Source organism: Equus przewalskii, chromosome 7 (genome assembly GCF_037783145.1).
Source record: "Equus przewalskii isolate Varuska chromosome 7, EquPr2, whole genome shotgun sequence".
NCBI lineage: Eukaryota > Metazoa > Chordata > Mammalia > Perissodactyla > Equidae > Equus > Equus przewalskii.
The window spans coordinates 8,237,299-8,251,776 of NC_091837.1; the positions used below are offsets into that span (position 1 = coordinate 8,237,299).

The following is a 14,478-nucleotide window of genomic DNA, read 5'->3' on the forward strand; positions in this document are numbered from 1 at the left end:
TAATTAAAAGGGAGCATCTCCACATGGTCCAGGTCTGGTGGTTGCTGTTCCCTCCAACGTCAGCCATCAGTTTGTGAGAGCTGATTAAGAGAACCATTTAAGGAGAGCCTAGGCTGCACCAGGCACTGTGCTCAGTGCTTCATGTACATTATCTATTTGAACCATTTGAACCAACCCCATGGGGTGGGAGGTATTATGCCTGTTTTATAAGGAGGAAACTAAGGTTCGGAGAGGGGAAGCATGTTGCCCAAAGTCACACAGCCAGAAGTCACTCAGCTGGTAAGTCGCAGAACCCCGTCTTCCACAGGGGAGGAAATGGAGGCTCAGAGAGACTTGAATCGCTTGGCTAAGGTCCCATGGCCAGGAGGGGCAGGGCTGGGACTCAAACCAGGTCCCTTGACTTTGAATCCAGTGCTCTTTGGGTTGCCCTATCACCCGCCTGGCCTGGCCTTTCCTGTCCTTCACTCTGGCTCTCCCCACAGTGCATGGGGGCAGCTGCTGCCCTGGGCGCCCCCGTGGGTGGCGTGGAGCTGGACTCACTCATCTCCCAAGTGAAGGACCTGCTGCCCGACCTTGGCGAGGGCTTCATCCTGGCCTGCCTGGAGCACTACAGCTACGACCCGGAGCAGGTGATCAACAACATCCTGGAGGAGCGCCTGGCCCCCGCCCTCAGCCAGCTGGACCGCAGCCTAGACAGGTGGGAGGAGGCTCATGGCGTCCAGCCTGCTCAGGCCCTGGCTGGAGGCACTCTGGGGGCCTTGTCGGGGGCCCTCCTTAGCTCCTCTGCCTCCCACTCTTCCTTCCGTCATGTCTCAGTTGCTCAGTTGCTCTCTCTTCCCCATAGCAGTGTTTCCCAACCGTGTAAACTAATGTCCTCTTTGGGGAAACAAAAACCTTAACCCCCCCGGGGAGGTTCTCACATGCCCCCTGCAGGGCAGAGAGTGTGCCCAGCTGGACATCCCTGTGTCACCTTGTGGGAAGACCGATGAGAGGCACGGGATGTGACAAAGGGGTTACTGAGCCCTTCAGGGCTCCAGAGTTGCTGGCCAGCCTCTGTCTTTGCCGCCTTCCCAGTGGATTCCCGAGGGAGGACAGCCAAAGCTTCTCGCTTCCTCCACACCTGCCCTTTCTGAGTTGGGCCCACAGCTTCCCTGAAAGCCCTGTGGGGCAGCAGGAAGGAGTGTGTGAATGGGTGTTTCTTCCCCGAACAAATGATGTTTGCTGAATGAATGAATCAGGTTAGCTCTGCCTTTGGACACTTTTCCTCAGCCTCTCTGTGCCCATTTTACAGACAAGGGGACTGAGGCACAAAGAGGTGAATGACCTGTGACGGCCTATCTCATAGGGCTGTTGTGAGCCTTAAATGAGGGAGGAAGAAAACCTGTGTGAACAGCAAACAGGACCGAGGGGGAGCTTCCTTTGAGATGTGCCTGCCTACCCAGGCGAGGGCTGGGTAGGGCAGGGTTTTAGATGGTGTCCAGGTGTGGCTGTTGAAGAGAAGTGGAGAATCTGATGGATCTAAGATGATAGGAAGTGGGGCGCAGGTAGGCGTCAGCTGGCAAGGCCCCCTTAAATTGATTCCTATGCTGCCCTCCAGACAGGTGAAGCCAGACCCGACACCCCTGCTGACAGCTCGTCACAACGTCTTCCAGAACGATGAGTTTGACGTGTTTAGCAGGGACTCAGTGGACCTGAGCCGGGTGCACAAGGGCAGGAGGTGAGTGCAGTGGGCTGCGGGCTTCCGGGAACCTCAACCCGAAAGTGCAGAGAGAAACTAAGGTCTCCCTCTCTATGGAACTGGCCCGAGTTTCAGCGCAGGGCTCCCCTGGCAGCCCGGAACCTGTGTGCTCCCGGCAGGCGGGGACAAGTTCTCCAGTGGTCGTGCTTTAGGCTCTGACTCTGCACAGGGTAGTTTTTATTGAATCCTCCTTGTTGACAGCAGAAGGCCAGAGGGGCCCAAACTGGCTCTTCCCGTCTTCTTATGTCTTTGGATGTGTCCGCCATCGAATCTCTGCCTGGTAGAGCTGGGCAGTACTTCCCAGAAGCTGCTCCCTGAACTGATTTTCTCCATTCTGTGACAAACTGAGAAAAGTAAGGCCCTGTACTGAGTGAGCTTTTCAGAAGGTGAACATATTCCATTTTAAGGTCTTTCTACTTATTTTTAGTTTATAGCCTTCCTACTTTTTTGGCATGGCAAGGTCCATTAATAATTTATTCATTCATTCAACAAATATTTGCCAGGTGCTTATGGCATTCTAGGCCCTGGATTTATTAGGTGCTAGGGATGTAGCGGGGAGTGAAACAAACACAGCCTCTGCCCATGTGGAGTTTGCACTAATCAATGCATCAAACAAGCAACGTAAAATTGCAAATGTGATAGATACTACAAGGTGGAAGTGCAGACTTCCAAGCCTCTGGTAGGGACTTCGATCCAGGCAGGAAGGCTCCTCTGAGAAAATGACATGGGACTAAGAGTGGAAGGATGAGGAAGGGTCAGTTCTGCAAAGGGGAGAAGGAGGAGCTTTCCAAGCAGAGTGAACATCAGGGGCAGTGGCCCCAAGGCCGTGGGGAGCATGGCGAGGGTCCTATGAGCCAATACATTTTATATTTTGGAAAGATACCTGGCTTTGGAATGGAGACCCATTGGAGGGGCCAAGAGTCAGCAGCAATGGTAGAGAGTATGACAGAGAGAATGGCAAAATAAGACATTGACAGCACTATGCTAGTAACCCAGAGTTCTCCTAAATGTTGTTGGTTCATGGAATCTGGAAATCTGGGAACTGCTGGACCAGTACAGCCTGCCCTTTCCCCTGTCATATAGATGGAGATGGTGAGGTTCAGAGAGGGGAGGGGACCTGCCGCATTCTTGTGATAGGAGCCCCAGTGGCAGAAGTGCCAGCTGCTGCTCAGTGAGGGCTCTGTGCTGTTCCCCCTCCCCAGGGCTATCCACTTCTGGAAGCTTGGCTGGCTGAGGGCTTGGGGAGTGAGCGCAGGGCAGCTATAAAGCCATCTGGCTGGCTGGACAGGAAGCAATTGCAAATTGCTTAGTCACATACATTGCAACATCCCCAGATCCTGGGCCAGAGATGTTATCCTGTATCTGTGGCCACTGTTCCAGGCCAGAATGACCCTCTGCAGCTCCTGCTGTGGGGAGAGGGGCAAACCAGGAAGGCTGTGCCCCTGCTCAGAGGGCGCTCCAGGCTGCCAGGCAGAGAGACAGGGTGGCAGATGTTTACTGAACTCATTGTGCTGGGTAGCCCAGGGGCTGGGGATTGCAAAGAGGCAAAGCGTCCGTTCATGTGTTCATTGTTTATTTATTCATTCAGCAAATATTTATTAAGCGATTTACTAGCACCAGATTCTATGCTTGACACCAGGGAGACAAGGTGAGCAGGGCTCCCAGGCCTTGCCCTCAAATGGCACAGAGACCAAGGGAAAGACTTAGACCATTAAACAAGCAGCAAAAGGGTGGGATGGGGCACACCGGGGCCTCAGCACAAGGCAGAGCACGCTTTAGTTAAAATGCGTGTGTGTTGTTAAATCAGATAGGATGCACTCGGTGGCTCAAGTAATAAGGAAATCTGTTCCCTTGCACGGTGTGGAGTTGTGAGGTAGGGAGGTCTAGGCTTGGTTAACCGGTGGTGCAGCCACGTCATCAAGGATGCATCTTTTCCATCTCTTGGAACTGGTTCCCTGGAGGCCACTGGGTGGCTGCAGCTATTTCAGCTGTGACCTCAGAAATGACAGTGCCCAGAGGAAGTCTGGACCAGGTCTTCCTGTAGATCTCTTAGGGACCGGAAAACCTTTCCCAGAAGTCTCCAGACTCCCCTCACATCTCAGTGGAGAACTGGTCACAGGGCCGAGGTCCAGGGCTCCAGGAGAAGGGGAAGGGTGGAAAGACCCGAACGACATGAGGGTTTGTTCCGAGTGCAGGTGAGGTGGAGGGTAGACAGCAAGCACACGTGCTACAGGTGCAGCCGTCCTCCCTCAGCCACGCGGGATGCCTTCTAAGACCCCCAGGGGAGGCCTGAAGCGCGGATAGTACCAAAGCCTATAGCTACTATGGTTGTTCCTATACATACATACCTATGATAAAGTTTAATTTATAAATTAGGCACAGTAAGAGATTAACAACTATAGCTAATGATAAAATAGGACAATTATAACAATAAACTGTAATAAAAGTTACTGTAGATCTTGGCAACCTCAGCATAAGATGTTTTTCTTTCCTTATTAAGTCAAGAACTTTCACCTTTTCAATTAAAGGAAGCACTTCATGGCTTCTCTTTGGCGTATCCGAATTGCCAGCATCACTGTTCTTGCACTTTGGGGCCATTATGAAGTAAAATAAGGGTGACTTGGACACAAGCACTGCGACACCGTGACAGTTGATCTGATAACCGAGATGACTACTAAGTGACTAATGGGCCGGAAGCGTATACAGCGTGGATATGTGAGACAAAGGGATGATTCACGTCCAGGGCAGGACAGAGCAGGATGGCAAGAGATCTCATCACATTTACTTTAAAATTTATGAATTGTTTATTTCTTTAATTTTCCATTTAATATTTTCCAACTGCGGTTGGCCATGGGTATGTGAAACCGCAGATAAGGGGGAGTGCTGTGTAACATAGCTAAGCGAAGGAGGCAGTGTGTATAACGTGGGGTCGCCTAACTCCTTTGGACTGAACAGTGGTGCTCTGGAAGATAGGAAGTGTTCTCGTTCAGAAAAAGTTCTATCACCAAAAATGTCTGTGCACTCTGTCTGCTTCTTGGAGAGTCACAGAGCACATTAGCACATTAAAGGCTCTGACAAGTCCTGCAGTAAAAGAAATAGGATTCACTTTGTTGAGCCCAGCAGGTGCCAGGTCCACTTCTACTCATCATCTTATTTCATCCTCACATCATCCCTGGGAGGCAGAACTAAGACTTGGCAAAGGTAAGGGACTTGCCTGTGGTCACACAGCTCAGGAGGTAGCTGAGCAGACTTGAATCGGGAGACCTGTATTCTGGCCCTGGATCTGCTGGTAGCTCTGTGACCTTGGGAAGTTGCTTTGCCTCTCTGGATTGTCTGATTCCTCACCTGGAAAAGGAAGGGCTTATTGCCTCTGCAGGCCCTTTAGAAGTTCAAAGGTGGATGTCACCCCCCTAAGGGCCAGTTTGAGTTGAGCTTTGAAGGATAGACTGGAGGAATAGAGGGGAAAAGGAGCCAAGCTTCAGGAGAGCCCGAGTGTTCTCTGGGCTCGCTGCTGTCTTGTAGAAGGCCCAGGAAGCAACCTGCTCTACAGATAGTCTCCGAAGCCACTGCTGCTGTTTCCAGACTCGGTTGAAGTTCTGGCCCTCAGATGGATCTTTTCCCGGCTAGTTTTTCCCCTGATTTTCTTTTCCTTCCTGCCTCCAAATGAGGTCATGGGGCCAAAGCTCAGGTGCCCAGGGGTGTCCAGGCACCAGGTTCCACTGTTCCTACCTGTGTCCTTTCCCAGGGCCCAGCTGGGGTGGGCAGAGTTTGCCATCCTTCTCTGTCTGGCCCTGCCAGGGAGCCACATAACCAGAGGCCACATAGTACAAGAGAACAGCCCTGCTGCCCAGAACTGGGGACAGGGTGGACCAGGAGTCATGAGATGTGGCAGAAAAGACCAGTGACACCTCTCATTAATCCTGGGTCCCCTAGCCCAGCGCAGGTCCTGGCACCTAGCAGGCCCTCAGGAAATGTGTGTTGAATGAATGGATGTGCTCCTACCAGTGGTACGAACCACCTGACAAGCTTGGGCCCCTTTCATTTCCTGTCTGCCTCTTTCCTCTCCAGCCAGCAACTTGGTAAGAAAGCCAGGTAAGGGCTGAGGCTGTGGTCACAGGCCCCTTTTCTGGTGAGATGTGAAACATTCCTGTGGCCCGAGATTTTTCCCTGATCCAGATCAAACACCCCCCTCCACCACAGAACCTCCATTGCCGCTTCTCCCCCGCAGACCCCCCGCCAGACCCCCTGCACCAGAGTTCGTTTCTCCTTCTTCCGTGTTTCCAGGGTGCGCTTGCCTCTGTTTAGCACATTTCACATTGGCTACCATGTTCCCTGAGAGCAGATCCATATCTTACTCTTTCCTGAATCTCTCCCCAACTCAGCCTTAGTACCCTGCCTGGCACATAGTAGGCCCCAAATAAAACTGTTGAACGAAGCCAAATCCTAACCTCCCACGCTGGGGCTGCAGTCCTGACCTGTCCCAGGCAGGCTCACAGGCAGACAGCCCGACAGACTTGGGCGCTTGCCCCTCCCTGCACCAAAAGCCAGTTAATAGAAGATTTTTATGGAAGCTGCGTAGGGCTTTGTATCTCTTCTTTTTTTTTTTTGTCCTCCCCTTGATACATTCCAGAGACCCGATTTCACAGCTAAGCTGGATTTTCCTGCCTGGTATCTCATATTGATTTTCCCCTGCAGGCCTAGAAACGACATTCCACAGGCCTGTCTGTGTGTCTGACAAACCAGGTTTTTCTACAGATTTGCAAAGCCGCGAGTCAAGAGGCCTGAGTCCCCAGCACGCCTGTGCTACAGCTCACTGTGATCCCAGGCACGTCCCTCCCCTTCCACTGCACCCGAGTTTCCTCACCTGTAGTTTGACAGGAGTTGAACTTCCAGACTTTTCCTTCCAATGCAATCTGATGTGGAAGATTAAACTGCCAAACCGATAGAAGGCCAGTGTGGTAAAGCGTGGGTGGGAGGAAGAGGCCATGACCCCTCCTCACTCCTCACACCCCAGAGGTCCCCTAGGGCTCCCCTGAGCTCTGTAAGAAAGCCACATGTAGCCTCGCTCTTTCTTAAATTTTGGTTTTTTTTAAAAGATTTAGGGGCCTGACCCCTAGCCGAGTGGTTAAGTTCCTGTGCTCCATTTCAGTGGCCCAGGGTTTCGCTGGTTCGGATCCTGGGCTTGGACATGGCGCCGCTCATCAGGCCATGCTGAGGCAGTGTCCCACATGACACAACCAGAAGGACCTACAACTAGAATATACACCTTGTACTGGGGGGGCTTTGGGGAGAAGAAGAAGAAAAAAAGATTGGCAACAGATGTTAGCTCAGGGCCAATCTTTAAAAACAAATAAATAAATAAATAGTTTAAATAGCCTCAGGCCCCTTGTGGGATTAAGCATTGTCATTTGATGGGGGCTTACCAGCCCTGTCTCTGTGCATTTACATACATAGGTATATATGTGCCCACAGGAACAGGGGGTTGGTCTTGTTTGCTTTCTGCTTTTTATACAGATGGGATCATACTGTCTGCGTTTTTCTGTAGCTTGCTTTTTTCCTCTGGAATAAGTCTTAGAATTCTTTCTCCGTCAGCACAAGCAGATCGCCATTGTTCTTGAGAACTGCCGCCCAGCATTCTGTAATACAGATGTGGCACAGGTCATTTGGCCATTTCACTCATGATGGACATTAATTGCTTCCCATTTTTCACTGTCACAAGCAATGCTGAAAAGCCAGTACCCGATCAGACTTCTTGGTGCACACGGCCAATGTTTCTCTAGGATGGATACCTTGAGGAGTATTTCCTGGCTGAAGGGTGAGCACATTTTGTGTTCCAACAGCTGCTCCTGGGAGGCCTTCCAGAGTGGCTGGACCCAGTCACCTGGGCACCAGCAGCAGTGAGAGTCCCACCCTCCCACCACCCCCAGCGCTTGAGATCAGTGTCTCAGTTTCTGGCAGCCTGAGGAGTGAAGTGAGCCCGTGCTCTCTCTAGACCCTCACACTCTGCAGCCTTCAAATCCTGATGGTTTCCTTCCTCTCTCCTCGCTGTTCCCTCGATGCCAGGAAGGAGGGGAGCACGCGGAGCCTGCTGAATGACAAGCGGGAGGTGGCGGCACAGCGGCGGCGCTATGAGCAGTACAGCGTGGTGGTGGAGGAGGTAGGCGGCCTCCCGGGGCCACAGGGCCCCGGCTGGGTGGGGGAGACTGGCCGGCCCCTGGGCCCCTCTGGCCCACACCTCTGTTGTTGCAGGTGCCACTGCAGCCAGGTGAGGGCATGCCCTACCACGGTGACGACTACGAGGATGAGTACGATGACACTTACGATGGCAACCAGGTGGGCGCCAACGATGCCGACTCAGATGATGAGCTCATCAGCCGCAGGTGAGGCTGTAGGGTGGGCGGAGGGTGGAATTCTGGAGGCAGAGCCCCATGGGGCTCTCCCGTAGCCTCTTTAATACAGTTGGGGCAGCTAAGACCCTGTTCACGTGAGCGAGTCAGTGGCAGAACCAGCGCCCAAACCCAGGCCTCCTGACTCCTAGTCCAGTGCTCCCTCAATCCCCAGGCACCCCCTTGGCCGGTTGGTCCAACCTGCTCTGAGTGGGGCAGTATTTATTTGGTTTCATGCAGTGGTTTTACATTTTTCTTCTTAATTATAGAAAACTTTTACCAGTGGAATCTGATAGAGATTGCCCAGTGCAGATAAAAGCAGAGCTGCCCTGGCCAGAGAGGACTGGAGACCCCTCACAGCCCAAGCTCAGCTCCTCTAGGCCCCCACGTCAGACACTGGTACCCTGAAGGAGTCTAGGGCCTGGAGCAAAGCTGGCTTGAAAAGCACTTTGGTTTTCCCAGCCTCCTGACCCGTGCCTGTCCTGGCGGCCCCCTCTCACCCAGCCCGATTCCTTCCTCCCCGAGGCTCGAGGCTCGCTCGCCAGGTTTAACCAGTCTTTGATCTCACTTTCTCTCTAAACCCTCAGGCCCTTCACCATCCCTCAGGTACTGAGAACCAAAGTGCCCAGAGAAGGGCAGGAGGAGGACGACGATGAGGACGAGGAGGTGGCCGAGGACGAGGCCCCCAAGGTACCTCCTTGGCAGGTGGTAGATGACGGGGAGGGAACAGTTCTGAAGGATGAATGAAGAGCACTGCGCCCCCCCTTCCCTGAGGCAGCCGCAGCATCTCTGCCTGGGAGAAGATGGGTCCCTTTGAGCCCAGGCTGTCTGCTTGGAGAGCTGCTGGCTGAGAACTCGCCTCCAACGGCCCAGTGAGGCCCAGGGGATGGACTAGCAGCTGGGCCTCTGAGCTGCTGGTTCACTAGGCCCAGGAGCCTGGGGGCCAGGCGAGGGCGAGCTGTCAGCCGCCGTGCCCAAGAAGGCAATTCTTAAAATCAGAGAGGCTTTGGAGCCCAAGGGCCCTTGGAGGTCATCCGGGCTGGTGGGTTTGAAAATTCTATTTTTTAGCAGCTCAACTTCGTCTTCAAATGAAACCTTCCCTAGACCCTCATATAAAACAGACGAAAGCGGTGCTGCTTGGGTTGAATGGGCAGCAGCTGGAACCCCTGGATCCCCTCATCCCCTCCCACCAGGGTCACAAATTCAGATGTGTCCGGGGCCGGGCCGCCTGTGGAAATGAGCATTGGGGCGGATGGAGACAGTGCCTGGTGGCGTGGAGCACGCAGGCGCTGCCCGAGGGGCCCTCTGCACAAGCTGCCCGCAGCTTCCAGGCATTTCCCTCCTTCCAGGCAACGGGTCGGCCCAGATTTTCATGTAAAATCTTCCAGTTTTCAAAGGTTACTAATTCCTCCTGTTTTGCTTTCGTTTTTTTAAACAGTACGGGCCGCCACAGCCTGTCTGTGGGCCTTAGGTCACAGTTTTCCCCCTGCTAGTCCAGTCTCCTCTCACTCCTGGTGCAGGAAACGCTCTTTGGGAGTGGGTGCTCACACCGCACGTTGCCATGGCACCAGCAGCGAGGCCAGGGCGGCTCCCGAGGCAGCTCCCTTGGCTCTCAAGGCCTGATGTGGTCTCTCATGGCAGCCCTTATGGCCTTCCCCCGCAGTGCTCCATTTGTCACCATTGTGCTCCAGCTGTGGCCGCCTGCCCCACCATGCCTGTCCAGGAGGCCTCAGTCCCTTCAGCCGTGTCCCCCTCAGGGAACTGGGAGGGACAGAGGACGGAGGCTTCTAGTGGAAACCTTGGACCATAGCAAGCCTGGCTCCGTTCTGGGGCATCACCCTACCCTGCTGTGGCTTCCCCCCACTCCTGACATGGAGGCATCACCGAGATTCAGTCAGGCATAGCCTCACCACAGCCTAGGGAAATGGGGCGGCTCCTGATTCTTTTCTCCCCTCCCCTCCACAGCCTGACCATTTTGTGCAGGACCCTGCAGTGCTGCGGGAGAAAGCAGAAGCCAGGCGCATGGCCTTCCTCGCCAGGAAGGGGTGAGCATTTAAGGAGCTGTTTCTGGTGGGAGGGAGCCCATCTGGGCAAGGCCCAGCCAACCATCCAGCAAGCCCACACATAAACCCCAAGTGCTTTATGTGTATTAATGTAGCTCTTACAACAACCATATGAAATAGCTACGATTAGCATTATCCTCGTATTACAGAGGAGGAGACTGAGGCACAGTGACGTTAAGTAACCTGCCAAAGGTCACACAGCTAGTAAGTGGTGGAGCAAAGATTGGGCTCAAATGGCCCTGTTCTTGTAACTATTGTCACCACACTTATAACCATTACTTGATAGACACTGCAAAGAGTTTATCACCCAGTGTGGGAGCCCGACGTGTCCAGGGCTAGCTTGGGTCAGGCAGAGTGTAAAATGTGGGAAAGCCAAAACAAATAGACAGATACACATCCTTTATGGTTGACAGAGCCTTGGTAGGGATGCGGACACTGGAGCTGGACCCTTAAAGGTAGACAGGGTACAAAGGAGTTTGTCATGTGAGGACAGAAAGGCAAAGCCCAGGTGTGGTTAGGGAGAGGGGTTTTTGGAGGGGAGCTGGGAACGAGTAACCACAGCCTCCTCAATTTCATCCCCCTTGTCTTCCCAGTGAGGAAATAGTCCAGAGGGCCAAAGACCTGCCTAAGGCTCCCCCTCCGCTAAAGGCCAGGCCAGTGGTGGAAGCCCAGTCCCCTGTCCTGGCCCTGGGACTCCCATAGCACTGCCCACTGGGTACAGGAGGTCTCACCAAGGAGGGAAGACATTTGGATCTCATTCTGAAGGCAAGGGGGAGCCACAGAAGGTTGTGGATCAGAGAGCAGAGCAACTCTGTCTTCTCATCCATCCCAACTTCCTGAGCACAGAGCCCTGGGCAAACCCAGCAGTTGAGATGGTCTGAAAAGGTCCTAGGCTATGGCTGTGAGCACACTTGGCCTTTGGAGACCAGCAAGCAAGGCCCTGGGGGGTGGAAGAAGAGTATTATCTTGTCTGTAGCACATGGCTCTGGATGGAGAAGGGAGGGACCCCCCCCCCCCAAGCCCTCTTCCTCCTCTCCTTGTTGATAGCTGCTGGTCCTCCCCCACAGCTTAGCCAGGGCCCATCTGGAGGCAAGACTCAGAGAATAGAAAGCAGCAGGCACAAGGCTGGCTGGAGCCCCATAGCCCGGCCCCTGCCAGGCTCCATTTCTCCTCTTACCAAAAGTTAGGACATGGTTGTCCCAGCCCAAGCTGTGTGTCCTTTCCCAGGGACCTCTGAGGAAGGCCGTGGGCTCTTCCCATCAGAGCCTCTTCCAGCTGATGGGTTCTCCTGCGGGTGGGTTGTTCCTCCCTCAGGTACCGGCATGACAGCTCGACAGCAGTGGCTGGCAGCCCCCGGGGCCATGGGCAGAGCCGTGAGACAACCCAGGAACGCAGGAAGAAGGAAGCCAACAAGGCAACACGAGCCAACCACAACCGGAGAACCATGGCTGACCGCAAGAGAAGCAAAGGCATGATTCCATCCTGAAGCCGCTGCGCCGGGGCCAGTAGGGCGGCAGAGCACCAGGCTGCCGGCCGCATTACCATGGCCTAGGGCCTCCTCACCACTTGGCCCTCTGCTGGGGCCCCAAGTTCAACTCCATCCCTCAACAGCCTCAGCTTTGCAGCCCCTGAGAAGGCCGCCTTGTCATCCACCAGCCAGCCGCGAGCGCCTTCTTGTAGAACACACAGTGCCTTATCCCACAGCGGAGGAACCTGGGCCCAGTGAGCAGGTGAAAGATGGGGACGGAGAGCCCAAGGCCGGCCCCCCAAACCTCACACAGCAAGACACCGCTTCCCTTTTTCCCTGGACGTCAGGAAACCTGTGTATTCAAAAGCAAAAGACAAAAAAAGGCCTGCGAATAAAGTTTTTGACCCTTTGAAGCAGTGATCCATGAGGTGCCCATGACCCACTCTCCCTGTGTCCCATTCTTCAGCGACAGCCGCTGTCTGGAGAGGAAGAGGGCAGGATGATCACCGTGCTCTTTTCATCGACTTCTCATGCTTGCGTCTCATTCTAACCCCTCCTGATGTGGCTCTGCCTTGCTGTGTGGCCCTGAGAACATCACTCCCTTCTCTGAGCCTCCGGTCCCTGCCTGTAGAGGAAAGGGCTCAGGGCGTGAGGCCCTACGGTCCTTTCCCTTTTCTCATTCAGTCCCCACAGCCTCCATCCTAGGAGGTAGGTACTGCTTTCAGCCCCATAGTACAGATGAGGAAGGTGAGGCACTGAGAGCTGACGGTACCTCTCCAAGCCACAGCTGGGAAGTGGGTGAACAGGGTCTGTCAGTCTGACCCCTGGCTTTTATAGGGTCCTAGCCCCACTAGGTGGTGTCATCTCCATCTCATAGCTGGCCCGAGGAACTTGGCCAGCAGCAGAGCCAGTACCAGAACTCAGTGCCTCCTGGTTACGCAGTCACTCTGTTAAATCCACAAAAATCGAGGGCTCGGAGACTGGAAGAAACAAGTGAGGATGGCACTGCCAAGTCCTGTTGAAGCAAGTGGGCCTAGTTCCTCCAGGCCCCTGCCCAGGCATGGCCAACCGGCTCCAGGCACGGCAGCAGCTGCCAGGCGTCCCAATGCCTGGGATGAGAGGAAGTGAGGAATTCCTGGGGGACTCCCCTCAGAACGTGGCTGCTCCATGGCAGACCAACAGTGGAGTGTTTGCTGGCCTGGCCTGGAGTCCATCAGAGGAAGCCGGAGCCCCTGCCCAGCTGGACCTTGACAAATCACCCTAGATGCTAGTGCAATTTATTTGCACGTGGTTAGGAGGAGCATCTGAAGCAGCCAGGCAGACAGGCACTTGATGAATTAGTTTTGTTAGGTCAGCCAGCACAAGTGAAAATCAATAGCAATTCCTCTGTGTCGCACCAGTTCTCATGGTTCGTTGAGATGCAGAGCAGACATCGGGGCACTGTCCTCCCCTCGCACTGCCTAATTAGCTAGATCAGGCCTGGGGTCAGCCATCCTGACAGGTGGCAGGAAGACTCTGTTTCCTCCCAGAGGCATTAGCCAAGGGCCGCTCTCCCTCGCGAGCTCCTCAGACTCAGCTCTTGGCCCTGGAGTGCAGCGAGGTGGTGTCAGGGAGCTCCCGGCTTACCTGCCTTACCCATTGCTGTTCCTACAGCCCCTCTCACCTTTACTCTGTCCTCCACCCCTCCTTCCACCTAGAGTGCTGGTCAGGCCTCACATGAGCATCCTGGTTGAAAGGATTGGAGGAGACAGGCGATTTTTCAAGTTTTCCAGAATGTAGTGCCAGGTCAAACTTAGTCTCCCTCGAGGAACTGTGTATTTCTCCTTTCAGATCTTGAGAGCACCCTTTCAGGAGTGCTTTGAAAACAGCTCAGGGGTCATCTGGAATGGTGCTGGTAGGCACACCCCTTCACCTCGTGGGGCCTCAGTTTTTCCATAGGTAAAGTGGGTACACTGGACCAGATGAATGGGTTTCCACTTGGTACCAATTAAATCCTCGGAGGAGGCCTCAAGGTTTAAGATGGGCAATGGCAGAAATGTTATAAGTGAAGTCGGAGGGGGGCCCTGAACCCTGCCCACTTGGTCGCTGGGCCCCACCACCCCCACTGCTGTTCCTAAGCTGGAATTTTCTAAGTGCCTTCTCTGTACCCTCACAGAGAACATGACGATCACAGGCATTTCCCAGGAAGCTTTGAGACGGTGTGCCTCTGAGAAGACTTAAGACTTGAGTGTCTTTGTTTCTAGTCCGTGAGTGGCAAGGATGGTGGACGTGTTTGTCTGAACCATGCCTCTGTGCCTCTGTGAGGTGGGTGGGGCAGAGCCTGTCATTGTTTATAAAGGGGAACCCGGGGGCCCAGGGAGGGCAAGGAACTTGCCCAAAGCCTGTGGCAACTTAGCAGCAGAGCCTGGATGCAGATCCTTTCTGAGTGCCCCCCTTAGACAGCCACGTGCAGTCTGGAAGAGCAAAAGATCAGTGAGACCTGCCTGTCCCTGCCACACCAGGAGCCTGGGTTAAATAATACAGAGAGAGAAACAACAACAACAAAGTAAACCCACCAAAAATGCAAGGGGGTGTTGTGGAGCCCCCCCTTTAAATGATGTCAATGAAGACTTGCTAGCAACATAGGAAACTAAATATTCAAGAATAATTTTTTTTTAAAAAAAAGAATAAATTTGAAAGAATACATGATGATAATGTACCATGATTGTGAAAATGTTAAAAAAAAAATTTTACATACAGACCAAATCTGGAAGGGAATGCACATAAGTGAAAATGATGGTGAGACTGTGATGATTTATAATGAGAATAAAAGCACTGACCATG

General features: G+C 53.6%; 1 protein-coding gene across 3 annotated transcripts in view; it reads left to right on the top strand.

Moving 5' to 3' along the window:
* Positions 1-14,478, top strand: part of ASCC2 (activating signal cointegrator 1 complex subunit 2) — a 41,179-nt gene extending 26,701 nt beyond the window's left edge. For all 3 annotated transcript variants that reach the window (XM_070626922.1, XM_070626921.1, XM_070626923.1), the window contains 7 exons: positions 483-697; positions 1,598-1,717; positions 7,802-7,895; positions 7,988-8,118; positions 8,712-8,814; positions 10,090-10,169; positions 11,502-14,478. In XM_070626922.1, the coding sequence (XP_070483023.1) occupies positions 483-697; positions 1,598-1,717; positions 7,802-7,895; positions 7,988-8,118; positions 8,712-8,814; positions 10,090-10,169; positions 11,502-11,673 (915 nt within the window). In that variant the 3' untranslated portion in view covers positions 11,674-14,478. The remainder of the gene's footprint in view (positions 1-482; positions 698-1,597; positions 1,718-7,801; positions 7,896-7,987; positions 8,119-8,711; positions 8,815-10,089; positions 10,170-11,501) is intronic.